Source organism: Macaca fascicularis, chromosome 16 (assembly GCF_037993035.2).
Source record: "Macaca fascicularis isolate 582-1 chromosome 16, T2T-MFA8v1.1".
In the NCBI taxonomy this organism is placed as follows: Eukaryota; Metazoa; Chordata; class Mammalia; order Primates; family Cercopithecidae; genus Macaca; species Macaca fascicularis.
In genome coordinates, this window is record NC_088390.1 from 87,937,864 (window position 1) to 87,963,493 (window position 25,630).

At 61.6% G+C, this 25,630-nt stretch overlaps 2 protein-coding genes and 1 long non-coding RNA gene across 19 annotated transcripts in view; 1 reads left to right on the forward strand and 2 right to left on the reverse strand.

Annotated features, from left to right (window-relative positions):
- FSCN2 (fascin actin-bundling protein 2, retinal) lies at positions 1 to 24,923 on the forward strand. Of its 4 annotated transcripts, XM_074020921.1 has the most exons (7): positions 1 to 75; positions 312 to 455; positions 13,279 to 15,052; positions 19,604 to 19,760; positions 20,374 to 20,495; positions 20,873 to 21,040; positions 21,156 to 24,923. In XM_074020921.1, the coding sequence occupies exons 3-7, from the start codon at positions 14,227 to 14,229 to the stop codon at positions 21,359 to 21,361; spliced, it is 1,479 nt and encodes a 492-aa protein (XP_073877022.1). In that variant the 5' UTR covers positions 1 to 75; positions 312 to 455; positions 13,279 to 14,226; the 3' UTR covers positions 21,362 to 24,923. The 4 variants fall into 4 exon arrangements, 3 of the variants coding, with proteins under 3 accessions (XP_073877022.1, XP_073877023.1, XP_073877024.1); XR_012426338.1 differs by lacking the exon at positions 19,604 to 19,760 and having other exon boundaries at positions 1 to 455; positions 21,156 to 21,410; XM_074020922.1 differs by lacking the exons at positions 1 to 75; positions 20,374 to 20,495 and having other exon boundaries at positions 311 to 455.
- LOC141408869 (uncharacterized) lies at positions 20,630 to 20,854 on the reverse strand. Its single transcript, XR_012426339.1, has 2 exons — positions 20,739 to 20,854; positions 20,630 to 20,708 (listed from the first exon to the last, which is right to left on the reverse strand). It is a non-coding gene; the product is annotated as an uncharacterized lncRNA (long non-coding RNA).
- FAAP100 (FA core complex associated protein 100) overlaps positions 22,274 to 25,630 on the reverse strand; it is a 12,631-nt gene continuing 9,274 nt past the window's right edge. For all 14 annotated transcript variants that reach the window (XR_012426337.1, XM_074020916.1, XM_015438957.4 and 11 more), the window contains 2 exons: positions 23,687 to 23,773; positions 22,274 to 23,329 (listed from right to left, as the gene is read on the reverse strand). Coding sequence is in view for 13 of the 14 variants with exons in the window: in XM_074020916.1 (XP_073877017.1) it covers positions 23,198 to 23,329; positions 23,687 to 23,773 (219 nt within the window). In the remaining variant the exon portion in view is untranslated. The remainder of the gene's footprint in view (positions 23,330 to 23,686; positions 23,774 to 25,630) is intronic.

Sequence of the window (25,630 nt, forward strand, 5' to 3'; positions counted from 1 at the left end):
GTGTGTTGAGGAAGTGGTGTGGAGCGAGGCCTTTGTTTCATTCTGGTCACCTGTAGACATCATAGGGAAACTGAGGTAGACAACGGGAACCCTGACTTTCTTGAAGGTCGGCTCCGCAGTCTCGGACGGTCGGGGGGATCCCCTCGTCTTTTTATGATGCTAATTAAGGGCAGGGGTCAGGGCTGCGTGGGTTTAGGCACTGGCTGGTTCGGGGCGCTCACTCCTTGCCCGGAGCGGCGCCGGTGCTTTGGTTACACACCCCGAGAGGCGCCCGGCACTACAGCTTCCTTGTGCACCGCTGGAATTTTCAGGGTTGGAGCGCCGGCCGCGGAGGGGTGGCAGTCAGGCCGCGCAGTGAGGCGACGGACTCGCCCGAGGTCGCGGGGCGTTCAGCTTGACTCGACAGGCTGGGGGACGGGGCCAGGGTCCCCACGCGGAGTGCCGAGCCCTGCAAGGTTAGCTCGCGACCCCGTGTTTGGGAGTGAGAACAGCGAGTCAGGCACGGCGGCCCGCCCAGCCCACCTGCGGGCTGCAGTCACCCCGGACGCCGAGCCCCGTGCCTAAGGTCCCCGTGCCCCAGGCCTCCCGCGGGTACTGAGCTCTCCAGGCCCAGACTCTCCGGGGACCCGGGCAAGGATGTCAGGTGTGTTCCCTCCCGTGGCGAAGCCGGGGCTGGGCCTCCAACAAACCCACACGGAGTCGCGTCCCTGGTCAGAACCACACAGCCTGCTCGATCCCCGGGTGGGGACTTCCACTTGGGGGGGGTCCCAAGATGCGACGTGCCCCATCGTGGTACACGGAGCGGGTGGGCAATAGCTTGCCCCTCCCGGCCTCCGGCCTCCTCCGAAGCTCCTTTGTCTGGGAAGTGCGGGGAGGCGCCGGCCCCGGGCGCGAGTCCCCGTCCCCCACCCTTCTACCCCACTTTGCGGACCCGAGGCGGCCAGGGTCATGGGGGCGGGGCTGGCGCCTCGAGACCCCGGGGTTCCCCGCCACCCCCAGGGCCTGAGCCGCAGGGAGGGGTGGGGAGGGGGCGCCGCCCCAGGCGGGGGGCGGGGAGCGACTTCCTCCTCTGCGGCCGCGTGACGCGGCGGGGGTCAAGGTGCGGCCCAGGTGTGCGGCGGGGGGCGGCGGCGCGGCCATATTTGGCAATTTCGGCGCCGCCGGAGCCCCGCCCGCCGCCGCCGGGAAGCCCGGCCCGGGGCAGCGCCGTCCCCGCCCGCCGCCGGCCCTGAGTCACGGCGGGCGGGGGGCGGAAGTAACGGACGGGGGGCGCCCGCCCGGCGCTCCTGGCCTTATTTAGTCAAGGAGGCCGCCGATTGGCGCGCGGGACAAAGGGGCGGCGGCGGGGCAGCCCCGGGGCGCTGGAGTGGCCGGGCGCCTCCGAGGGGTTGGGGCGGGAGCCGGGCGTGGGGGGCCTCGGAGCCTGGGGAGACCCGGGGCCGAGGGCGGCGGGGGATGCGGGGCTGCCTGCCCCTGGGAAGCGGGCGGGCAGCCGGAGCGGGCAGGGCGAGGCCTGGAGCCCACGGGGCGCAGGGGGCCGGACCGCGCGCTGTGATTTTTCTGTTTTGCAGCGGGGTCTCGCCCAAGGTCGCGCCAGGGCCGTCCTGGGCTATGCTCTGGGAAGCCGGTGGCGCAGGGTGGCCACCACCACCCTTCTGGAACCAGTGCCGGAGAGGGCCGGGCAGCTGGGCCTGGGGAGGGGACCGCATGGATGGAACTGGGGGGAGCTGGGCGGCCGCCGAGCCGGGAGAGTCAGCAGCTGCACTTCCGCCAGAGGTGGGTGTGTCCTTTGCATTTCCGGAAGGGAGACTTGGGGCTCAGAGAAGCGATGTGATTGTTCTTTGCTAGTCCAGTGCTGGCTTTGGTGGTTTTTATTATGAACTTGTTGTGTCTTATTTGTTTCGGCCCATTTAGTGGATACGACAACAGTGGCCCAGGGAGGTGTGGCAGAGCTGAAACTTAATCCAGGGCCTGCGCCCCCCACGGCTTGCACTGCCCCACCTCTAGGTCCTTGCTCTGTTCTTTCCTCTGCACCAGCTCAGCCCCTGGACTGTGGGTCACCTCCACACCTGTTGACAGGGCCCCCCAGTCCCCACCGCCATTTTATTTTATTTATTTATTTATTTTTGAGACGGAGTCTCGCTCTGTCGCCCAGGCTGGAGTGCAGTGGCCGGCTCACTGCAAGCTCCGCCTCCCGGGTTTACGCCATTCTCCTGCCTCAGCCTCCCGAGTAGCTAGGACTACAGGCGCTCGCCACCTCGCCCGGCTAATTTTTTGTATTTTTAGTAGAGACGGGGTTTCACCGTGTTAGCCAGGATGGTCTCGATTTCCTGACCTCGTGATCCGCCCGTCTCGCCCTCCCAAAGTGCTGGGATTACAGGCTTGAGCCACCGCGCCCAGCCATTTTATTTTATTTTTGAGACAGTCTCACTCTGTCGCCCAGGCTGGAGTGCAGTGGCGTGATCTTGGCTACCTGCAACCTCTGTCTCGGGATTCAAGCGATTCTCGGGCCTTAGCCTCCCCAATAGCTGAGACTACAGGCATGCACCACCACGCCTGGCTAATTTTTGCATTTTTGGTGGAGACAGGGTTTCAAGTGATCCACTCGCCTAGGCCTTCCAAAGTGCTGGGATGACAGGCGTGAGCCACCTTGCCCAGCCTGGAATGTGTCATCTTCTCCCACTAAATGAAACGATGGACCCTGAACAGAAAAAGGAACAGTGGTGGAAGAACTAGCAAAACCCAAAGCCTCGAGTTTGGTCGTATTAAGGTTAATCTCTCAGTTATGCCAGTTGTCCTATGACCCTGTAAGATGCCAGGTTAGGGGACACTGGGAGTAGAGCATTGGGGAACCTTCCTACTGTCTTTGCAACTTTTCTGTAAGTCTAAAGTTATCCCATAATAAAAAGCTAACTTGAATCCAAGGCAAGCAAAGCTTACCTACTCTCAGCTCACCTCCCTGTTCTCCCGCACTGTTTTGGATAGATCAAGTACAAGATGATGGCCCTGTTTCCTGAAGCTCTTTCCAGGGCCTGGCTGGCTCCCTCGGGCAGGCCTGGAGTGGGCTCTGCCTCTTCAGGAACAGTGGTCCCAAGGCTGGTCCCGGAGGGCAAGGCTGGTTTCCTGCAGCTCGGCCTGGCTGCCTCTGAGTTTTGGCTCAAGGAACAAGCCCAGGGTCCCACGCTTCCGTCTCCTGGCTGGTGCCCAGCTTGGGGCTTGGTTCTCCTGCCCCACTGCGCAGACTGAAGCCCGGAAGGCTCAGCCGGCCGTCCCCCCGCCCCCACCCCTGCAGAGTCACTGGACACTCAGGCCTAGAGTCCCTCAACCCTACCCCCCTGCCCCACCCCACCCCTGCTGCTCCAGGCCTTCTGGAGACAGGATTCCCACTGCAGTTTACCTGAGGCTCCCCATCCCAGCTGTGCAGCAGGAACCAAGGAGGCCCCTGGAAGAGCCCTGAGCTGGGAGCTGGACACCCGGGTTCTGGGCCCGGCTCAGCCTTGTGCCTGCCATGTGACCTCTCTACCCCATTTCCTGTCAAAAAAAGAGGAGAGGGGTCAGCGATGTGAGATGTGTGGCCCATCAGGGGCTCTGAGGCTGCTTGCCCTCCTGTGTGGACAAGAAGTCTGGGGACAGGAGGCCGTCAGGCAGCCCAGCAAACCCCCCAGGCTTCTTGCCTGATGCCCAGGGGTTCAGTTTTTGGTGATGAGTAAGACGTGCTCAGCGCCTCCGTGTGTCGAGTGTGAAACCTGAGACGGGGCACCCGCTCCTCCCTCCGTTCCTAAGGGCATAGCCCCAGGCCCCGCTGTGACCCTCCGATGGGCCCAAGAAGAAGGCTCCTTTCCCCAGGCCTCAGTCCCCTCTGGCCTCCTGGAGACGCATGGAGTGGGGAGGGTCTGCTCTCCACCTGGCCATTGTGGGCCCCACCCCAGGAGCTCCTGCCCCCTCAGCCTGAAGTTTGTGTTTCCCCTCAGGGTGGTTCCTAGCTGCGGTCACAGATCGCAGGGGAGGAGCCAGAAGCGGAGATGAAACCAAGAAGCCCCCACCCTCTTCACAGGGCTAAAGCCAGAAACCCCCTCCCAGGCCACAGCCTGCCTCATGTGGTCATGCCTGCTCCCTGGCAGTGCGCATCCTGCAACCCTTCCCACCCCAGGGCCTGAGCTTCCACAATCAATCCCCATGTCCCAAATCCCTGCTGCTCCCAAGGCTACCTGCTGCCTGCGGGTAGGCTCTAAGCCTCTTCCCCTGGTGCTGGAGGCCCACAGAGTGGGCACTGCCTGTCCCTCCACTCCTTCAGCTCCCTGACCACCGCCTAGCTGTTCCTCTGCCCCCAAAGCTCTCCCACTGGCTGCCTCCTGGCAGGCCCCCATGCCACCCACAACCTCTCAACTCCCATTGATTATGAGCTTGTTTCACCCACCGTCTGCCCTAGAGCATTGGTTCTCGGGGCACAGCATCCTTGTACCTCCACAGTGAAGCTGGTGCCCCCGTACCTGGCATAGCACCCGCCCCGCAGCTGCTTGTGCAGGAAGCCCAAATAGGGGTGAAATAGAGAGGGAGGGGGAGAGGAAGGCCAGGCCCATTCGGAGCTGTCTCCTTATCTCAAAAACGTGGAAGGGGCTGTGACTCTAGCGCTGGAAGGGAGGGGGTCGTTTTTGCTGACTCTCCCCACGGACCCTCCCCTGCCGCCCAGCTGGTCAGCTCCTCCAGCTCTCCCCGCGGCAGCAGGCCAGGGAGCGGCTGTCTTGACCAGGGTGCACGAGGCACCGAGGTGGGGGAATCGTGTTTAACCCGTCCAGCACCACCTGCTCTGGCCTGCAGCTCGCCCGAAGAGCTCTGCACAATGACTAGGTCAGGGCCTCGCCAGGTGTCCCCACTCGCGGGACGGCTGGCGCCACGCGGAAGGGGGGAAAGCGGGTCAGGGCGGGACAAGGGCAAGAGGCCACTGCTGTGGGCGCTCTGTCCCAAGGGCTGCCTTTGGTATGCGGAGAATGGAGGGTGCCGGGGGTCAAGCCCGGACTCTGGTCAGGGTATCCGAGCCTTAATCGCGTCCTCCTTCCCCAGCGCGCCGCGGGGGCGGCACAGCAGGGCGGGTGTGGCTGGGGGGCCGGCACTGCGTGGCCGCCCTGCCCGTCCCAGCCCGGGAAGCTGGGACTTGAGCGGGTCTGCGTTCGGGCAAGGTGAACCTCGGGCTGTCTCTCAGGCCGGGCCCAGGGCTGCATGCCCTAACTTGGTGTGGGGTCGCGGCGGTCCAGCCCGGCTGCACGTCGTCTCGCGCCCCTTGCAGCGCCCGGCCCGCCAGTTGCTGCGTCCCCTCCCCACACAGTCGGCCTTTCCTGACCCCCAGGTGCTCGCAGGGCGCGGGCCTGGGCCTCAGCTCCGCGCACTCCGCCGGGGACGCGGCACCGGGGCTTCGGGTGGGCTCAGGACCCGCACTCAGCACGCACCTCCCCTGCCGAGCACTGTCTGGCAGCGGGGACGCACCCCCAGGACCACGCGCTCGGAGGCCCGGGGCCGGGAGATAGCGCCCGTGGAGTGGGCCCGGCGGGAAGGCCGGGAATGGCGGGCCGGTGTTGTTCCCCCGTGGGCCGCCAGGTGGGTCCCGCTATCGCCGCGAGGCCGCACCTGCCGCGCTGCCGGAGCCCGCGCTTGCCCAGAGCGCCAGGAGGGACCCCCGCTCCTCCCTCCGGCCACTGGGCGGGGCCGGCCGCTGAGTCACCGCCGCACACCCGACGGTGACGGAGGCAGGGCTGCCCGGGGAGCGGCCGGTGACCTCAGCCAGGGCTGACGCGGAAAGGTGGGATGGGGTCACCCAGGGCAGTGGATGAGGAGGTGGCCCGAGCCTCCACTCACTGCCCACCCCAGATGTCCGAGGTCCCGCCGGTGACCAGGGACAGAAGGCAGCCACAGAGGGCCCCAACACGAGGACCCTGGCCCCGGGTGCGGGCGTTGATCCGGCGCTCTGCTCCCCCAGCAGATGGCCCCTGCTAACCACCACTTCCAGAAAAGGAAAGGGAGGGGCTGAGAGGCTGGTTGGAGGCCACACAGCAGAAAAAGGTGGCTCCTTCCAGGGCTGGAGCGGGGGGACTCAGAGCTCTCACTACACACCCCTGCTGGGGACAGAGGCTTCTCCTGCTTTCCCAGGACTGGGCCAGGCCTTGGCAGGGACCTCCCCAGAGCTGTGCCCCAAGGGGGCTGGGCTGGCTTCAGGAAAGTAAGAGAGGGCACTGCCTGATAGGGGATGTCCAGTGCCTCACCAGGGCAGTCACACTTCCCCCTGGAGCCGTGGGGACACAGGAAGTCTTGCGGGAGGGGCGGGGGGAGAAGACAGACGCAGGAGGTGACCCTGAAGGTGGAGAGGCCCGAGCTGGGGTCACATCATGACTAGGGAAGGATAGCGGTTGGCCCAACCCATGTGTCCACTTGGTCTGTGGGAGGGAATCACCCTAGGGAGCCCCCTATGCCTGGCCCCCACCCACCCACACACACCTTGGGCTCTCTTGAAGGTTAACTGTGTCCAGCACCTTGGCAGGCCCCATTTCCTCCAGTCCTTAGGACAAGGCATCCTTTGGGGGCATCACCGAGCTGGGAAGGTGAGCCCCCGAGTCAGTGTTGAGTTTGCATATCGGCAAGTGCTTTGAGCTCACACCCCTGGAACTGGCAGTTTGGTGAGGGATGGAATTGCAAGTTGAGAACTGGCCTGGGATTTTGAAGGCTTAGCTCCTGTCTCTTGCTGGCACTGCTGCTGATGAGAAATGAATGTCACTGGATTCCTGATCCAGAGTCCAGGTTTTGTGTTTCTCTAAGAGCCTTCAGGCTTTTCCTTGCTGATCTAAAATTGCTTAATATCCCTGGTGATGCTTTTGCATTCATTGTCTTGGCTACTTCCTAGGCCCTGTTCTTGGTAATTTTCTTGTATTATTTCTTTTACAATTTCTTTGTTTTGTTTTCTGTTCTTCTGTTTTGGGATTTCTGTTAATTGGGCGTTATACCTTCTGGATTTATTCTCTAATATTCCAGTTTTTTCTTCTGTCTCTGTTTTTAAACTTTCTGGGATATTTCCTTGACTTCTAACCCGTCAGGGGAATTTTTCTTTTTCTTTTTTTTTTTTTTTTTTGAGACGGAGTCTGGCTCTGTCACCCAGGCTGGAGTGCAGTGGCGCGATCTCGGCTCACTGCAAGCTCCGCCTCCCGGGTTTACGCCATTCTCCTGCCTCAGCCTCCCGAGTAGCTGGGACTACAGGCGCCTGCCACCTCGCCCGGCTAGTTTTTTGTATTTTTTAGTAGAGACGGGGTTTCACCGTGTTAGCCAGGATGGTCTCGATCTCCTGACCTCGTGATCCGCCCGTCTCGGCCTCCCAAAGTGCTGGGATTACAGGCTTGAGCCACCGCGCCCGGCCTTCAGGGGAATTTTTCATTTTATTTATTATGGTTTTTAACCTTTTGATTTTTTTTTTTTTTTTTTTTTTTTTTGAGACGGAGTTTCCCTCTTGTTGCCCAGGCTGGAGTGCAATGGCGCGATCTCAGCTCACTGCAACCTCCACCTCCCAGGTTCAAGCGATTCTTCTGCCTCAGCCTCTCTAGTAGCTGGGATTACAAGCATGTGCCACCATGCCCAGCTAATTTTTGTATTTTTAATAGAGACGAGGTTTCTCCATGTTGGTCAGGCTGGTCTCGAACTCCCGACCTCAGGTGATCTGCCTGCCTTGGCCTCCCAAAGTGCTGGGATTACAGGCATGAGCTACCGCGCCTGGTTTGTTTCTTTGTTTGTTTTTTTGAGACAAGGTCTTACTCTGTCATCCAGGCTGGAGTGCATTGGCACTGTCTCAGCTCACTGTAACCTTGACCTCCCAGGCTCAAGCGATCTTCCCAGAGACATAGATTTTTGCCATGTTATCCAAGCTGGCCTTGAACTCCTGGGCTCAAGCAGTTCACCTGCCTTGGCCTCCCAAAGTGCTGGGATTATAAGTGTGAGCCACCGCACCCAGCCTTTGTTTTGAAATTTCGAACTTAACTAGTTTTAAACATCTTGACACATTTGCTGATCATTCTCCTTCTATTTCTGAACCCTTTGGAAGCAGGTTTCAGGCACGATGCCCTTACTATTTCAGTGTGTGTTTGCTAAGAACAAGGATGTTTTCTTCTGTGAGCTGGGTGACACCACGATGGTGGCCACGTGCAGAGCCCTTCTCACTGTAGAGTGATAAATGGTCCATTTCTGTTTGGTCCCAGAAGTCAGAGGTAGAGTTAATTCCTTGCCTTTCTCCAGCACGGTTCCCGGCACACAGTAGGTACTCCCTGAGTGCCTGTGATGGTGGGTTCTTGCACGACTGGACTTGCAGGTGGATGTGGCATTACACGTGGGCAGGGCATATGCGGGCCTGTGTCTAGATGCAGGTGGACAGGGACTGGGCAAAGGCTGCCACCTGCAGAGCTGTGGGCTCGTCCACGCCAGGTGTCCATGTCCGTGGTGTGCACCTGTGTGTAAGTCCAGCTGGGCTGTAAAGAGCCATCTCTTTTCTGAAAGTTGATCTGTTGGTCACTCTAAGCCCCAAGCAGCCAGGGGCTCATGGGGTCTTCATGAACACCCCTCCTGACCCCCGCATGTGCAAAGGTCCTGGGGCTCAGGGGTCGCAGGCTCCATCGCCCCAGTGGTTGTGGGGCATCTGGGCTTGTCAAGACACCTTTGCTTCTGCCCTCAGGGTCCCTTTGGGGACTTTTGTCCTTGCTGGGGTCCGGAGTTTTCTGGCAAGGCCTAGGGTCCCCTGCCAGGTGCTCTTCCTCCCCTCCCCTTCCAGGCACAGCCCCCCACCAGCACCTTATGATTTCACAGAAGACAAAAGCCAGGAGACTGCGTGGGCTGTCCGCCCTGAGGGTTCCAAGGGGAGGCTCCAGAGCACCAAGCCATGAACCCCAACTACAATTCAGGAAGCTGCCTGCGGGGAGGGGGAGGGAGGGGGGTTCTCTCGGAGCAGGCAGGCAGCCACGCTGGAGAGCCCCTCCCCAAGCTCTTCATTCCAGCCCTGCCCTGCCCCCTGCCTTGCCTATGGAGCCTGTCACCCTAAACCCGGCCTCAGTAAACCAACCCAGGCCAGAGAAAGAGAAGTGCGGCCCCCTTGCCCGTGTAAGTGGAACTGCAGCAGAGCCGATAGCTCAGCCATGAAAAAATCATGAGGTCGCCAGGCTGCAGGTCTGTTCTCAGGAACAACACCTGGGGCTGGGCCCCTGGGACTTGGGGTGCTGGGCCAGCAGTGAGGACATCAAGGCACGGTGTGCCCAACAGGGTGGCCCTCACCTGGCTGCAGGGCCAAGGGGACAACAGAGCCTGGGCAGGGGCTTGGCACGGGGACGAGGAGGAGGGTGGAGTACCTGGGAATCACTGGAGACAGGGATGCCAACAGGAGTGGCAGCAGTCAGGGCCTGGCACTGAGGCAGGGGCTCCTCCGATGCCTGCAGGGAGGGCTGCAGGTGCTGCTGGCCCGGGAAAGGCATGGTCCGCAGCCGTGGGGCTGCCCCAGGGCTCCATGTCCCAGTTTCCAGGGCTTCAGGCCAGCAGGGTGAGGAGCGACCTCTCCCCCAGCTGCACACAGGCAGGCCTGTGCCAGCTCACACCACCAGCACCAGCACTGCAGGGCACCCAGCCTGGAGCACGTGCCCGGTCACCATGGCAGCAGACAGCGTGCCAGCAGGAGCCCAGGCTGGGCTCTAGCATCCAGGATCAGTGGTCTAGGCATGGCGGGGGGAGGGGCTGGGGTCCTTCCCCTTGTAGCACCAGAGGGGCCAACTGGGTGAGAGGGAGGGGAAGGGGGACCCTGCGGCGCCAGGACTGCCCGTCCACCGGCACCTCAGAAAGGGAACGATGTCCTGAGGGCTCTCAGGAAACCTGAGGGTGGACACCAGGGGCCGGTGGGGGCGCATGGCTTCCTGGTCCTGCCCTAGCTGGCCTCGCACTGAGAGGGATGGAGGCTGAGGCTCGGGCCTCAGGGGAGGCTGTCGGGGGATTCTGATGGCTGAGGCACTCCTTGTCCTCTGGGCTCAGGCGAGGCCAGGAAGGCTGTCACAGCTGGCTGCTCCCTGGACCAGGGGATTGGGGGTACTGCTACCCCAAACAGCCTCTCAGTGGCCACCAGGACCAGGCACCCCCTCCTAGGTGCAGACCTCAGCTTTGGCCTCACTGGGCGTGGGCTTCCACCCACCAGCGTCCGAGGTGGGTGAGGGTGGGGCGTGGAGCTCTCCCCACAGTGCAGCCCGCACAGGTCAGGGTGGCAGGTGCGTGTGTACCCCCTGTGAGTGGTTGCATGGCACCTCTGGAGGTGTGACCACAGGGCTTGGTGGGGGTCAGTGGGAGGGGTGCTCCCTGTTGCCTGAGAACGCTGCGGGGGGCTAAAGCGCCCCAGCCCACCACATGCTCTTTTGAGTTGCGTATGTCTGGAGTATGAGTGGGACCCTGGAAACAGCCTCCCTTGGGCAGTGTACAACCTGGGCTCCCTGCTGGGCAGCCCTGAGTGGGCTCTCAGGCTGGGATCCAGGATGACACTCCCAGGGTCCAGAGCTGGCCCAGCAGCTGGCCCTGCTGGCAACCTTTGCCCACCCTCGTCCATGAGCACCTTCACACACATGCACACCACACTCGTACACATGCATGACGCTGCACCCATTGGCAGAGGCTCAGTCCATCACACAAGAACCCGGCCCTGTGCTGGGGTCCCAGCTACTCAGGAGGTCAAGGTGGGAGGATCCCCTGAGCCGAGGAAGTCGGGCTGCCATTGGCCAAGATAGCACCACTGCACTCCAGCCTGGGTGACAGAACAAAACCCTGTCTCTAAAATAAATAAAAAAGAACCAGACAGCCAGGCACTGTGGCTCACGCCTGTAATCCCAGCACTTTGGGAAGCCGAGGCAGGTGGATCACCTGAGGTCAGGTGTTCAAGATGAGCCTAGCCAACATGGTGAAACCCCATCTCTACTAAAAATACAAAAATTAGCCGGGCATGGTGGCACACACCTGTAATCCCAGCTACTCAGAGGCTGAGGCAGGAGAATGGCGTGAACCCAGGAGGCGGAGCTTGCAGTGAGCCGAGATCATACCACTGCACTCCAGCCTGGGCGACAGAGCAAGACTCCGTCTCAAAAGAAAAAAAAAAAAAAAAAAGGCTGTCCCCAGTGGTTCATGGCTGTAATCCCAGCACTTTGGGAGGCTGAGGAGGCCAGATTATGAGGTCAGGAGTTCGAGACCAGTCTGGCCAACATAATGAAACCCCGTCTCTACTGAAAAATACAAAATATTAGCTGGGTATGGTGGTGGGCGCCTGTAATCCCAGCAACTCGGGAGGCCGAGGCAGGAGAATCGCATGAACCAGGGAGACAGAGGTTACAGTGAACCAAGATTGCACCATTACACTCCAGCCTGGGTGACAGTGTGAGACTCCGTCTGAAAAAATAATAATAAAGAACCAGACTCCCCACATCCAACAATCTCAGGCACTTATTAAGTACCTGCTGTGTGCCAGAAACCTTGCTGCGGATCCAGAGGAAACAGTCCTAGCAGGTGGCTGGGCAAGAGTCTGGGGTCCTGAGGTGGAGGCAGGAGGGGCTGGAATCCTTGCCAACGGTGTCCCTCCAAGGAAGCCCAGCCCAGGCACCCACCCTTTAGTCGCCCTCCCCTGGGGCCTGAAAGTCCCCCTGAGCTCACACACCTGGGTCAGTTCCAGGCAGCCCCACCCAAGGTGGAGCTGTGAGGCCCCAGAACTGAGAGGCCGCCATCATTCCTGGCTCTGCCACTGAGAGGCTGCCCAGAGCCAGGCCCACTTAGCACCTGGCGGCCAGGCGTCCTCCCGCTGGGCACCCGATGCCTAAGCACCCTGCCAGCCCAGGCAGTGTTAATGAGGCCGTCATGCCAATCAGAGGGACAGGCCGCCTGGGCTCCTTCACAGCCTGGCTGGGCGTTGGGGAGTGGAGGTGAAGCCGGTGTCTGTGTCTGTGTCTGAGGCGGGGGGACCATGAGCACAGCTGCCCCTCCAGTGTCCCCTACGACTCACAGACCAACTGAGCTGTGCCCTCACAATCCAACGGGAGGCTGGGCACAGTGGCTATGCCTGTAATCCCAACACTTTCAGAGGCCGAGGCGGGCAGATCACTTGAACTCAGGAGTTCGAGACCAGCCTGGGCAACATAGTGAAACCCCATCTCTACTAAAAATACAAACATTAGCCGGGCATGGTGGCAAGTGCCTGTAGTCCCAGCTACTTGGGAGGCTGAGGCAGGAGGATTGCTTGAGCTCGAAGGTAGCAGTGAGCCAAGATTGTGCCACTGGACTCCAGTTTGGGCGAAGAACGAGACCCTGTTTCAAGAAAAAAAGTTTAAAAAAAGATCCAATGGGAAATTGAAGTGCAGGCAGCACCCCAGCTTGTGCCCCTAATCCAGAGATACTTCCCTGGCATCGGTGCTAGGCCTGGGTCCTCAGTTCCCTTGAAACTGTGGGAGAGAGTGTGTGGGCATCGTCTCTGGGGAGGGGGTGTAACCCCAGACTGCGTCTTCCTAGGATGGTGCCTGGCACATGACCTGGTTTCGCACATAGTTGGTGCCTCATAAAAGCGTGTGAATCACAGAGGCGGATGAGGCTGGCGCACAGGGAGAGGCAAGACCAGGCCCTGGCGTCGTGGCGTGCACCGTGCCCTAGGCGGTATTTGAATGTGGGAGTCTCTCTGCCCCCACCCGGGCCCTGAGCATGGGGACAGTGAGGACAGGTTCCTTTTCCTCCCGTGTCTGCAGGTGCCTGGCACGGTTACTATCCAGGGCTTACAGGACAGAGGAAGAGTCCCTGAGTCTGTGCACAGTCTGCCACCATGGCCCCGCCCATCTCTGGGGCCCACAGGTGCCCAGCCCAGGCCCCTTGCTTTTGGCTAGACTCCTGCCATATGGGGACCCCCATGATAGCCGTTCAGGAGACGGGGGGCCCAGGAGGTCAGGGGATTGACTCCAGGCCATGACCGGAAGTGCCCTGCGGCCCCTGTTCCCAGTCCCCAGGGAGATCTGAGGGTCACATGCTGTTATGAGGAAGAGGACACCAGGTTGGCCCTGGCCCAGGGTGGGCAGCTCTGGTTTCACTACTTGGCTCTGAGCCCCTGAGGCAGGTGCGGGCGCCAGGCACGGTGAGCAGGGCCCAGTGCCCCTCAGGCTCTGGGGAAGGGGTGCAGCTAGGCAGCCCAGAGCAGGGAGGGGCTGGGGACAGGTGTGACCACTTCCAGTCTCTCCCAGCCTGCTGGCCTTCATCCTCTCCCAGATTCCAAGGGTCACCGCTGGGAGCATGGGGTGGACAGCATCCCACCAGCCTCCTGGATGCACATCCGTAAAGACTCCAAAGTGAAGTGAGGCTGGCTTCACTCCAGCTCACAGCAGAAGAAGGGGCAGCCTCAGGACCAGCGACTTGCTCAGAGTGCACAGGAGTGTGCCGGGGCCAGGCCAGACTGGGGCCTCTGACCCTGACCCTTGCCTGTAGGGCTGCACGGCCACTGTGTTCCACCTTCCAGTGTGGGCGGCAGTCCAGTGCGCGTCATTCTGGGGCCTGAGCAGCGTGGCCAGAGGCTGGCCTGGGGTGGAGATGACCTGGCTGTAAGTTGTGGGTGGGGTCCTTGCTGTGCTCCTGGCAGCAGGAATCAGAGAAGCAGTAACTGGATCCGGCTGAGGGCCTGGCGGCCACCGAGGGTACACGCGGCGATCGGGTTGCGGCCAAGCCGTGAGCGTTCCACCGGGCAGCTCTACATCGGGAAGGGCTGGCCCAGGCTGGGAGCCCACACGGGGTTGGAGGAGGTGGGCAGGAACGAGAGAGGCCAAAAGGTGCAGGGCCATGAAGAGGGGCGCTGGGCCTACGCTGTGAGGAAACAGGGGTCAACCCTGCCCTCCAGCCCTGCGGGCCCTCAGGCTGTGGACTCTGTGCAATCCAGGAGTGGCTGAAATCCAAGCTCAGAGTAATGAAAAGGACTGCTCCTAAGCTGCACATCTCTGATCCGCTCTCCCCGCCCGCCCTCTGCTGCCCGCGGGCCCTCTAAGAGCTTCCCAGGCTGCTGCCGCAGGTCACAGGCGGGTCAGAGCACACAGGGGGTCCATGACGCCGGCTGGGTCTGGGGGCCGTGGGCCAGCTGAGCCGACCTGGGGTTCTGGGGGACCGCGGGGGCCGTGAGCACTCAGAGGGAGCGTCCCAGGCCCTTCCGGGGACCCGGCCAGCCTGAAGATGCCGACCAACGGCCTGCACCAGGTGCTGAAGATCCAGTTTGGCCTCGTCAACGACACTGACCGCTACTTGACAGCCGAGAGCTTCGGCTTCAAGGTCAATGCCTCGGCGCCCAGCCTCAAGAGGAAGCAGACCTGGGTGCTGGAGCCCGACCCTGGACAAGGGTCGGCTGTGCTGCTCCGCAGCAGCCACCTGGGCCGCTACCTGTCGGCAGAAGAGGATGGGCGCGTGGCCTGCGAGGCAGAGCAGCCGGGCCGTGACTGCCGCTTCCTGGTCCTGCCGCAGCCAGATGGTCGCTGGGTGCTGCAGTCAGAGCCGCACGGCCGCTTCTTCGGAGGCACCGAGGACCAGCTGTCCTGCTTTGCCACAGCCATCTCCCCGGCCGAGCTGTGGACCGTGCACCTGGCCATCCACCCGCAGGCCCACCTGCTGAGCGTGAGCCGGCGGCGCTACGTGCACCTGTGCCCACAGGAGGACGAGATGGCTGCGGACGGTGACAAGCCCTGGGGCGTGGACGCCCTCCTCACCCTCATCTTCCGGAGCCGACAGTACTGCCTCAAGTCCTGTGACAGCCGCTACCTGCGCAGCGACGGCCGCCTGGTCTGGGAGCCAGAGCCCCGGGCCTGCTATACGCTGGAGTTCAAGGCGGGCAAGCTGGCCTTCAAGGACTGCGACGGCCGCTACCTGGCACCCGTGGGGCCTGCTGGCACCCTCAAGGCCGGCCGAAACACACGGCCCAGCAAGGACGAGCTCTTCGACCTGGAGGAGAGTCACCCTCAGGTGGTGCTGGTGGCTGCCAACCACCGCTACGTCTCTGTGCGGCAAGGTAAGGAGGGCGCAGGTGGCGACCCCCTGAGGGGTGCTGGGACCCCCCTGCTTCGGGAAAGAGGACGTGGGCGTCTCACGGGGAGTGGCGTCGTGTCTATGTGTTCGCATGTTTGTTCTGGGCTGGGGGTCCATGTGGGACATGTGTGGCCACTCAGGGTCGGGTGGGTGGGCCTCTGGCCATGTCCAGGGGACCCCCACTGAGGGGTGGTGGCTTCAGGGTCAGAGGCAAGGGTTCCTGGCCTTTCTCAGCATAGCTGGAGAATGTCTCAGCCAAGCCCTGGGCAGCTGCAGAGTCTGAGACTGGAGAGGTGTGGGCCAGGCGATGGGCAGTGCCCAGCAGGGGCAGGAGGCCTGACCTGGTGCCGTGAGGGGCATGTGGGCAGGAGGCTGTGGGGGGCCCATATTTCCCCTTCTCTTCCTCCACCCCATTTTCCGGACTTTATTTATTTTTTGAGAGGGAGTCTTGCTCTGTCGCCCAGGCTGGAGCACAGTGGCGTGATCTTGGCTCACTGCAAACTTCACCTCCCGGGTTCATGCCATTCTCCTGTCTCAGTCTCCCGAGGAGCTGGGACTACAAGCGCCCGGCACAACGCCCAGCTAATTTTTTTGTATTTTTTAGTAGAGACAGGGTTTCACTATGTTAGCTAGGATGATCCCGATCTCCTGATCTCGTGATCCGCCCTCCTTGGCCTCCCAAAGTGCTGGGATTATAGGCGTGAGCCACTGCACTCGGCCGCATTTTCTGGACTTTAAAGGAAGTTGGGGAGGGGCCCAGGGTAGGGCGGGGATGGCACCACCATGTGCCTGACCAGTGGAGCCTCATGTCCTCAGGAGTTGGGGGGCTTAAGGTCAGCTCCAGTGCTGGAGGACACAGTGGGCAAGCGGCCTCACCCGGGGCCTGGGCTCCTGGTGGGGAGGCACCTCCCTCCCCCAGTGGGGCATGGCCTGGCTCTCCCCAGTTCCTGGGTCACCAGTTGCCTCCCTGCGTGACTCCCTCCACCGCCTGTGGGGTGAACCCCAGCAGTTCCTCCTTCCCCACTAGCTGAGCTCTGAGGCAGACGCCCTGGCCCGGGCAGTCACTACCCACCTGGGCTTCTGGCTCCATGCACCCCAGAGTGGATCTGAGGTAGTCTGAAGAGGCAAGGTGGGGAGAGCCGGGTGCATGGAGCTCCTTCTCCCAACTCGGGTCCCTCCAGACCAGCATCAGCTGGGCAAGGAGAGCTCCCCTATCTCCTGGCAGCTCCCAGATGCCCACCAAGCCCCTGCCCTGACGAATGTCCAGGCCCCCTGGGCACACGGATACTCTGGGGCCAGACAGCAGAGGCCCCACCCTGCACACTGAGAGGGGAGCCTGGCCATGGCTATGGGGTCCTGCACCTGCAGTCAGTGTCCTCGGGCCTATCCCAGCAGTGACAGGGTCCCAGGAGTGAGGGTTCAACTGTGGATGCATGGTCATGGCCCTTCCTTCCCATCACAGCCCACAGTCCAGCTGCAATGCCTGCTGGCCTGGGCCTAGGCCCGGGCATGTGGCCATCCTTAGGAGGTTAAAGGGGGTAAGTGGGACAGTGGTAGTGAGAATGCTTCCTCCATGGGAGCCAAAGACACTGGACCTTTAGCCATTTGTAAGTGGACAGCTTGGGAAGCAGACTCAAAGCGGCAGCCATGGCAGTGGCCATGGCATTGGTGGTGTGATGTGGATGGTGGCATGGAGGTGGAGGTGAGGGCGGTGGTGACAATGTGGTGGCAGCGGTGACGATGATGGTGATGGTGGTGATGGTGATAATGGTAATGGTGATGGTGGTGATGGTGATGATGGTAATGGTGATGGTGGTGATGGTGATGATGCTAATGGTGATGGTGCTGATGGTGATGGTAATGATGAAGGTGATGGTGATGATGGTGATGGTGATGATGGTGGTGATGGTGATGGTGCTAATGGTGATGGTGATGATGGTGATGGTGATGATGAAGGTGATGGTGATGATGATGGTGATGAAGGTGATGAAGGTGATGGTGATGGTGATGAAGCTGATGGTGATGGTGATGATGAAGGTGATGGTGATGATGGTGATGGTGATCATGGTGATGATGATGGTGATGAAGGTGATGGTGATGATGGTGATGGTGCTGATGGTGATGATGAAGGTGATGGTGATGATGGTGATGGTGATGATGGTGATGGTGGTGATGGTGATGATGGTGATGGTGATAGTAATGGTGATGATGGTGATGGTGATGATGGTGATGGTGATGGAGAAGTGCTGATAGTAAGAGTGGTGGAGGGATGGGGACTGTATGGACCATTTTTCAGTCTCTTGATCCTCAACCACCCTGCATCTGACCCCATTGTCCTTTTGAGGGGAGAATCCCCTACTCAAGACTGGCTCCCATCTCCCACTTTACAAGCAGGAAGCAGCGCCACTCACCTCCCTGCCTTCCGCAGGGCCAAGGGTGAGGACATGGCCGCCAGGTGTTTCAGGCTCTGGATTGGCGGCCAGTGCTGTGGGGAGTGGGACGTGGCATCTCAGTCCTGGGGCATGGAACCCCCCAGCTTCCAAGGCAGCTGCAGCGTGGGAGGTGCCATAGTGTCCCCCACCCGGCCTCTGTGGAGCGGCCACATGGCAGGCCCTTCATCGAGGCATCTCCCTGGCTGGGCGGCCCCTAAGCCTCTCTTCCCCCTGGGAGGGGAGTGAGCACCCAGGCTTGCATGTATCCCCCCCCGCATCAGCCAGAGCCTGCTCATTTCTGCCGGCAGACAGCATGGCAGGCAGTGTCCGATGCTGCCAGTAACAGAAAACTGGCCACAGGCTGGCTCCAGCAGTGACATAATCATCTGAAACGGGAGTCCAGAGCCCTGGGCATGGTGGGTTCCCAGGCAGCCACCATCACCCGCTCAGCAGCTTCCCTGGGGTCCTCTGTTCTTACTTCTTTGCTGAACCACTCTCCTGGGTCAGCTCTGACCTCAGCCTGACGCCCTCACGGTCGTAATGTGGCTGCTGGTATTCCAGGCCTCACATCCAGGCAGGACCAAGTCCAGAGGAAAAAGAGGCACTGGCTCTGCTTGTGTCCTCTCAGGAGTAAGAACACTTCTCCCCTAAGTCCTAGGAGACACTTCTTCACGCTCATTGGCCAGAACTGAGTCCCCCAGCTGCTCAACTAGCCCCTCTGGAGTTGGGTAAAACCAGTGTTGCCCAGGCCAATGCCAGCTGCACTCCTCTCCTATTTTGAGGTCATTTCTCTGGAAGCAGATGGCTGAATAAGGCAGCCCCAGACAGCATTCTGTCTGAAGGAGGTGTGGGGGCAACACTAGGGACACCAAAGTGCTGGTCTGGGAGGCACGGTGGCGGGGGCAGCCCTGCGATGCTGTGGCTTTACCCCTACTCTTCCTTCAGTGCCCGCAGGGACGGCGTTCCCACGCCCCTCATGGGCCCCTCCTCCTGAGGGGTCCTGCTACCCCTGGGCACTATGTCAGTGTTGCCCTCCACTGGGCCCAGACAGCTGCTCTTAGCTCAGTATTTGCCAGGATATAGAGCTGGTGGCAGTGGGGTGCTGGCACGAATGCTCGGCCACAGTGCAGGGGACATGCTGGGCGCTCCTCTGCATCTGATCAGTGGTGAATGTGAGAGAGACCCCAGCCTGGGGTGTGAGGGGCAGCTTTGGGGCTCTCAGAAGGGAACAGATCCCAAGCTCTCTGGCACAGTCATAGCCTGGTGCCCTCTCCCCTGGGGACAGAGTGGGATGGGATCTGGCCCCACCCTTAGGCCCTGTGGGGCTCTGCCCACCACTCCCTCCCAGTCCCCAGCTGGACAGGCCACCAGAGTCCCTGGGCCTCGTGGGGGGCTCCGCAATTTGATACATCACTCCCAGTGGCCAGTTGCCATGGAAACAGGGAGGTGGCTTGTGGGAGGAGCCAGGGACTCAGTTCACAGAAGATCCTGGGGAGGCTCTGGTGTCTGCTGTCCCCATGCTGGGCATGGGTGCCCCTCCATCCCCTCACAGGAACCCCAGATGGAGCCCAGGGCAGTCTTGTCCTCCCCCAGGGGTCCCGGGAGACCAAGCACAGATGGTTGGGGCTTCTGCAGAGGTGACAGGGACCAGCCCCTGCCTGGTGCCCAGGGGTGCCCCCATCACCATCCCCATCCCCACCATCCCCATCGTTAGGTCCTGCCTGTGCCCACCCAGCAGCTTAGGGTGAATTATAAATAGAGGCTGGTGTAAGCCCTGGGTCAAGAGAGCAGGGCAAGGAGATTACCAGCTGATTACTGATTAGCAGAGAGTGGGGGCTGTGCCAAGCAGAAGGGCCTGGCTCCTGGGGGTGTGGAGGGAGGTCACGGCTCCCTTGGGGACAGTGTGCAGGGTCCACAGATGGCACACATGGCCCTGGGGCAGGGTTCCCAGGCTCTCTGAGAGGTGCCTTCCAAATCTTCTCAAGTCAAGAGATTTCTAGATGAGACCCCTCTGGCTTCAGGGGTGCCCCCAAAAGCATGCCCCCATCCCCTGCTCCCTACCCAGGAGAGGCGTGAGGGGCTTCCCCATCTCCTCCCTCCAGGGGTCAACGTCTCAGCCAATCAGGATGATGAACTAGACCATGAGACCTTCCTGATGCAAATTGACCAGGAGACAAAGAAGTGCACCTTCTATTCCAGCACTGGGGGCTACTGGACCCTGGTCACCCATGGGGGCATTCAGGCCACAGCCACACAAGTGTGAGTGCACACATCCCTCCCTCCTCCAACATGCCCGTTACCACCATCACCATCCCCACCATCATCGCCATCCCCATGACCATCATCTCCATCTCTACCATCACTATCCACCATCTCCACCACCATCCCCATCCCCATCATCTCCACCATCATCCCCATCTCCATCCCCACCACCATCCCCATCTCCATCCCCACCACCATCCCCATCTCCATCCCCACCACCATCCCCATCTCCATCCCCATCCCCATCATCTCCACCATCATCCCCATCTCCATCCCCATCTCCATCCCCATCCCCATCATCTCCACCATCATCCCCATCTCCATCCCCATCCCCATCTCCATCCCCATCTCCATCCCTATCTGTATCCCCATCACCATTCCCATCACCTGCACCATCACTTCCGCCACCATCACTGCTTCGGCCGTGAGGACTGCCGTGGCAGCTCAGAGAGGAAAGCCCACTGGGGCCAGGTAGCTCCTGATGGTGGCGGGTGTGTCAGTGTAAGGCAGACTCCTGTTCCACTCCTTGGAACCTGAGGAGGATAGGGAAGAGTTACCCTGCACCCCCATCTCCTGCTGTCCTGAGGAGACCTTTCGCTGCTCCCTCCAGTTCCGCCAACACCATGTTTGAGATGGAGTGGCGCGGCCGGCGGGTGGCACTCAAAGCTAGCAATGGGCGCTACGTGTGCATGAAGAAGAATGGGCAGTTGGCGGCCATCAGCGATTTTGTGGGTGAGCACTCTGCCTGCCAGGGACTGGGGCAGGGGCTGTCTCCACCCAGGGACAGCACCTGCCCAGACACCCCATCTCCACCGAGAGCTGGACCCTCCCTAGCCCGTGGAACGGCTGCTGTCACGGAGTCACACTTGCTAGTCAAGATAACCGTCTTGGCAAGGGAAACAGTTAGGCCCTTAGGGGAGTGTCCTTTCCTCCGCTGCCGGGAACCTCCTAGGCCTTTTCTCCGCTGCCGGGAACCTTGCCAAGGCCGCACATGAGGCAATGGCAGGCCTGGGCCCCTAAGTCCAGGTGTGGCGCTTCCCAGGCCCCCCCCCCGGCCTGGACAGGGAAGGTGGCGGGGGCGGCAGCGCAGCAGACGCTCTCCCTGCCAGGCAAAGACGAGGAGTTCACTCTCAAGCTCATCAACCGGCCCATCCTGGTGCTGCGCGGCCTGGACGGCTTCGTCTGCCACCGCCGCGGCTCCAACCAGCTGGACACCAACCGCTCTGTCTACGACGTCTTCCACCTGAGCTTCAGCGACGGCGCCTACCAGATCCGAGGTGCGCGGCGGGCAGGGTGGGCACGCAGGAGCGGGTCGCGGCGGGCAGGGTGGGCACGCAGGAGCGGGTCGCGGCGGGCAGGTGGGCACCCCGCCAACGCCGTCCCGTCCCCCAGGCCGCGGCGGCGGATTCTGGTACACGGGCAGCCACGGCAGCGTGTGCAGTGACGGCGAACGCGCCGAGGACTTCGTCTTCGAGTTCCGCGAACGCGGCCGCCTGGCCATCCGCGCCCGGAGCGGCAAGTACCTGCGCGGCGGCGCCTCGGGCCTGCTGCGCGCCGACGCCGACGCACCAGCCGGGACCGCGCTTTGGGAGTACTGAGGCCGCGCCCGGACCAGCCTATCGCGCATTAAACTGTGTCTGTCCCGCAGCTGCGCGTGGGCTTTCGGGTGCCGCTTGAGGGTCCTGCAGCTGTAGGGGGAGGAGGCCCACAGTTCCCCACAAACCAGAGTGCGCCCACAACCTCCCAGTGCCCAAGGACTTGCGCCCAGGAGGTGGCCTTGTGGATGGGCAGGGTGACAGGGCAGGGTGACCCAGGCCGGTGGAGGTGGGGCGGAGGGGAGGTCTTGAGGACGTGGGGAAGATGGGGGCTGGGGGTGGGTGGCGGACTGAGCCTGGGTGGGGTGAGGCCAGCAACACATATCACAGATGACCTCACTGGACACCACCCCTCCCCAGCCTAGGTCCTCAACCCTCCCTAGCCCCTGGCAACCCCTTGCTCTCCCCCTGACTCTCAGAGCAAGACATGGGCACAAGCGCTGGACAAAGGTCAGAGCCAGAGGCTCCTGCCAGGGGGGCAGAGGACATCCGGGGAGCACAGCGCGGATGGGACCGTTAAGGGGTGCGGGCCCGCCCTGGTGGGTGGCTCACCCGGCCCCCGCTCTCCCAGCAACACAGGCCGTGGCCCCACTGAAAAGGCCGGATTTGGAGTGTCACCAGGGGGGCCTTGCTCCCTGAGATGTGGCGACCACTGAGGGAGACAAACCCTGACTCGGAGCACCCCACGGGGCCCTCCCACTCCACGGAGAGGAAGGCGGGAGAGCCAGGCAGTGGCCCCAGGCCTCCCAGACACCCCCGTGGAGCAGAGCCCTCCTCAGGGGTAACTGGGTCACAGCGAACACTTTTTCCTTGGAGGCCACCCCCGTGCTGGGGGCTCCCAAGCAATGCCATGACTCTGGAGGGAGCCCAGTGAGAGGGTGGGAAGGGGTGAGAAAACACAGCCGAGGCCGGAAGTTTCACAGACAGGGTCGTTTGTCACAGCAGAGAAGCACCTCACGGCTCCTACCCGCACTCGTCGCGGACAGTGCCTGCAGCGGGAGGCACGAGCACCCTCCCCAGATGAAAGCACCAGCACCAGGAGGCGGGCCGTAGCCCAGTCTGAGGGAGGGGGCTGGGGGCTGGGGCTCAGGGCACCCCCAGGCCACAGTGCCACCGAGTGGCCCTGAAAATAGTGCACAGTGCTGGGTACGGCCCCGGCCGGGGGCACCTAGTTGTTGAGCATTCCGGCCACAGGCCACCCGATGGCCCTTCCTTGGTGTGGCGCAAGGCCACGGGCACTTGCAGGAGCTCCCTGCATGCTGTTTTGTGCTTTGGTCTCAGGGAGCACCCTCCCACCTCGGGGTCCCAGAGTGGGCAGCCGGGCAGGTGTGAACAGTGTGACAGGGGTACCGTGGGGCGCCTGGTAGCGCCACCCAGAGGGGCAGCTGGTGCTCCTGGTGGTGCGGCAGCAACAGTTACAAACTCACCCCAAGTCCAAACCCCAGAAATCCTGTTTCTCCGGCCCGTAGGGTCCAGAATGCACCGCACTGCCTCCTGGCCTCAGGGGCTGCTGCTGCGGCGGGAAGGCTGCCCAGCAGTGAGGAAGGCGAGTGCAGGGGCTGCAGCCGCGGTCAGAGGAGGAGAGAGAGCAGCAGAGGACGCGAAGCTGGACCGGCCAGGTTCAGAGCCCACCTCGGTTGCTCCCAATCAGAATCTGCTTTGTGCTTCGTGGCCTTCAAGCACTTTCATGAGTGTTCTGCTCCCACGTGGCCAGGCCACACCTTCCTGACGGCTCTGACCAGGCCAACTCAGTTTTCCTCTAAAACCACGAAGGCCTGGGGGGGCTGTTACAGAGGCTGGAAGCGTGACCAGAGCCGTGGCCAGGGCAGGCCCGCCTGGTCACAGCAGGATGAGGCTGGGGTGGCGCAGCTGCCGGTACACCTGCAGCAGCCTCTGGGCGGTGGCGCAGGAGCTGGCCTCGTCCTCTGTGCAGAGCCGGTCGCGCAGGGTCTGCACCTCCCGCAGCAGCGTCTGCAGGTGGAGCAGACACAGCTCAGGCCCCCACCTGGCCCTGGGGATGTCACTGGATGTCTCTGGGGGACCCACCACTCGCAGGACCATACTTGGGAAGTGACAGGTGGTCCAAGGATGAACACTCATCTGGAACCTTAAAACATGGGACACGCAGCCTGGCCGGGACACCTGGCCCCTCAAGGAAGACGAGGGGCAGGAAAGGCTGTGGTCACTCGGACTCTGCCCCAGGCCCACGGGAGCCAAGCCCACGCACTGCGAGGACTCTGCAGACTCCGGGTGACTGGAGGAGGGCCTGCCGACGGGCGCTCCTGGCTACCCAGGTGGAGGGGATTGTCCAGGGCACCGGGTGCTCACCTCGTGGTTGGCATGGATCTGGCGGAGATACTGCACACGGAGATCAGGAGCGCTGGAGCCCTGGGCGGCCTGCTCTGTCACCATCGTCTGGGGGCGACACAGGGGACATGCTGGAGAGGGTGTGCTCCAGCACCTGCCCCCACACCCCTCGAAGCAGGGTGACCCTCTCCTTCTATCTGCCCAGCGCTGCCTCCCTGCCTGGCACCCCCCCACTCCCGCCTCCCTGCCTGGCACCCCCCCACCCCCGCCTCCCTGCCTGGCACCCCCCCAGCCGCTTTGCTGTTTTCCACCCCACTGTTCACCTCAACTTCCTGCCCTCCAGAGCAGCAGGGCACAGAGCCCCTGGCCTGACAGTTTCTTGGAAATGAACTTGTTTGGTTCTTTTCTCTCCACTAGTGGGATCTTCCTTGTCCCCAAGAGCCACACTCTATGCAGATCCAGACCTGCCTGCTGCCCCCTTCTCCCATCCTGGGCTTCAGGCCGCTCAGGAGCACAGACCAGCCAGGGAACTGCCTTAGCATCTTGTGCAGAGACCCTGGCCTGGCCATTCACTCAGTCACGCGGCACAGCCCAGTGTGGGCTGCGGCACCGGCTCCCTGGGCTTGGATCTAAACTTCCCAGATGGGCTCAGGCCTGTAATCCCAGCACTTTAGGAGGCTGAGGCAGGCAGATAACTTCAGGTCAGGAGTTCAAGACCAGCCTGACCAACACGGTGAAACCCCATCTCTACTAAAAATATAAAGAAATCAGCCGGGCACGGTGGCTCACGCCTGTAATCCCAGCACTTTGGGAGGCTGAGACGGGTGGATCACGAGGTCAGATCGAGACCATCCTGGCGAACACGGTGAAACCCCATCTCTACTAAAAACACAAAAAACTAGCCGGGCGAGGTGGCGGGCGCCTGTAGTCCCAGCTACTCGGGAGGCTGAGGCAGGAGAATGGTGGGAACCCGGGAGGCGGAGCTTGCAGTGAGCTGAGATTGGCCACTGCACTCCAGCCTGGGCGACACAGAGCGAGACTCCGTCTCAAAAAAAAAAAAAAAAAAAAGAAATTAGCCAGGCCTGGTGACAGGAGCCTGTAATTCCAGCTACTCGGGAGGCTGAGGGAGGAGAATCACTTGAACCTGGGAGGCAGAGGTTGCAGTGAGCCGAGCTCCCTCCACTGGACTAGCAGCCTGGGTGACAGAGCCGGAGCTCTATCTCAAACAAACAGATAAATAAATACAACTAAATTTCCAGATGAGCCTGGGCAGTGAGGTTCCTGCAGGCTCTTGGAGCAAAGCAACTGAGAAGAGACCCTGACACCCCGAGGGGCAGCACTGGCCTGCCTGGGGTCCCAGAAGTGCTGGTAGCTGCTGTGTGCTGGGTAGGGTCCTGAGAGCACTCCTGCTTGCGGGGTGGGCACCTAGCTGTTGGGGGACACTAAGGTCTGCAGCCCAATACGAGATCTGTGTCCAGGAGGCAGCAGCAGTGCGTGGGCCCCCCCAGATTCATGCGGAAGCCCCAGTGCCAGCACTCAGAGAGTGGCTGCGTCTGGAAATGGCGTCTCTGCAGATGACCAAGATGAGATCGCGGGAGTGGGTTTGACCCCACATGACTGTGTCCTTGTAAGATGAGAAAAATCTAGACACAAACCCAGGGGCTGGAGCTCTGCTCTTGGCAGGGAACGGGACTTTCTTGGGGACCAGATGGCCCAGTGGGCAGAGCTTCCTTTGACAGGCAACACCTCAGCTCTGGAGATCCCCGTGGTGCCCCCAGCACTCAGGACAAGACCCCCAAGCCCAGGCAGCCCCCCATCATGGTGCCGTGAGATCACTGGGGTCACAGTGCTGCGTGACATGCTCATCAGGGTCATGGAAGTGTAGGGTGCAGGGTCCTTGCACCAAACGAAATCTCTGGGTCATGGTGCTGTGTGAGCTGACGTGTTCATTGGGATCGGCCATCT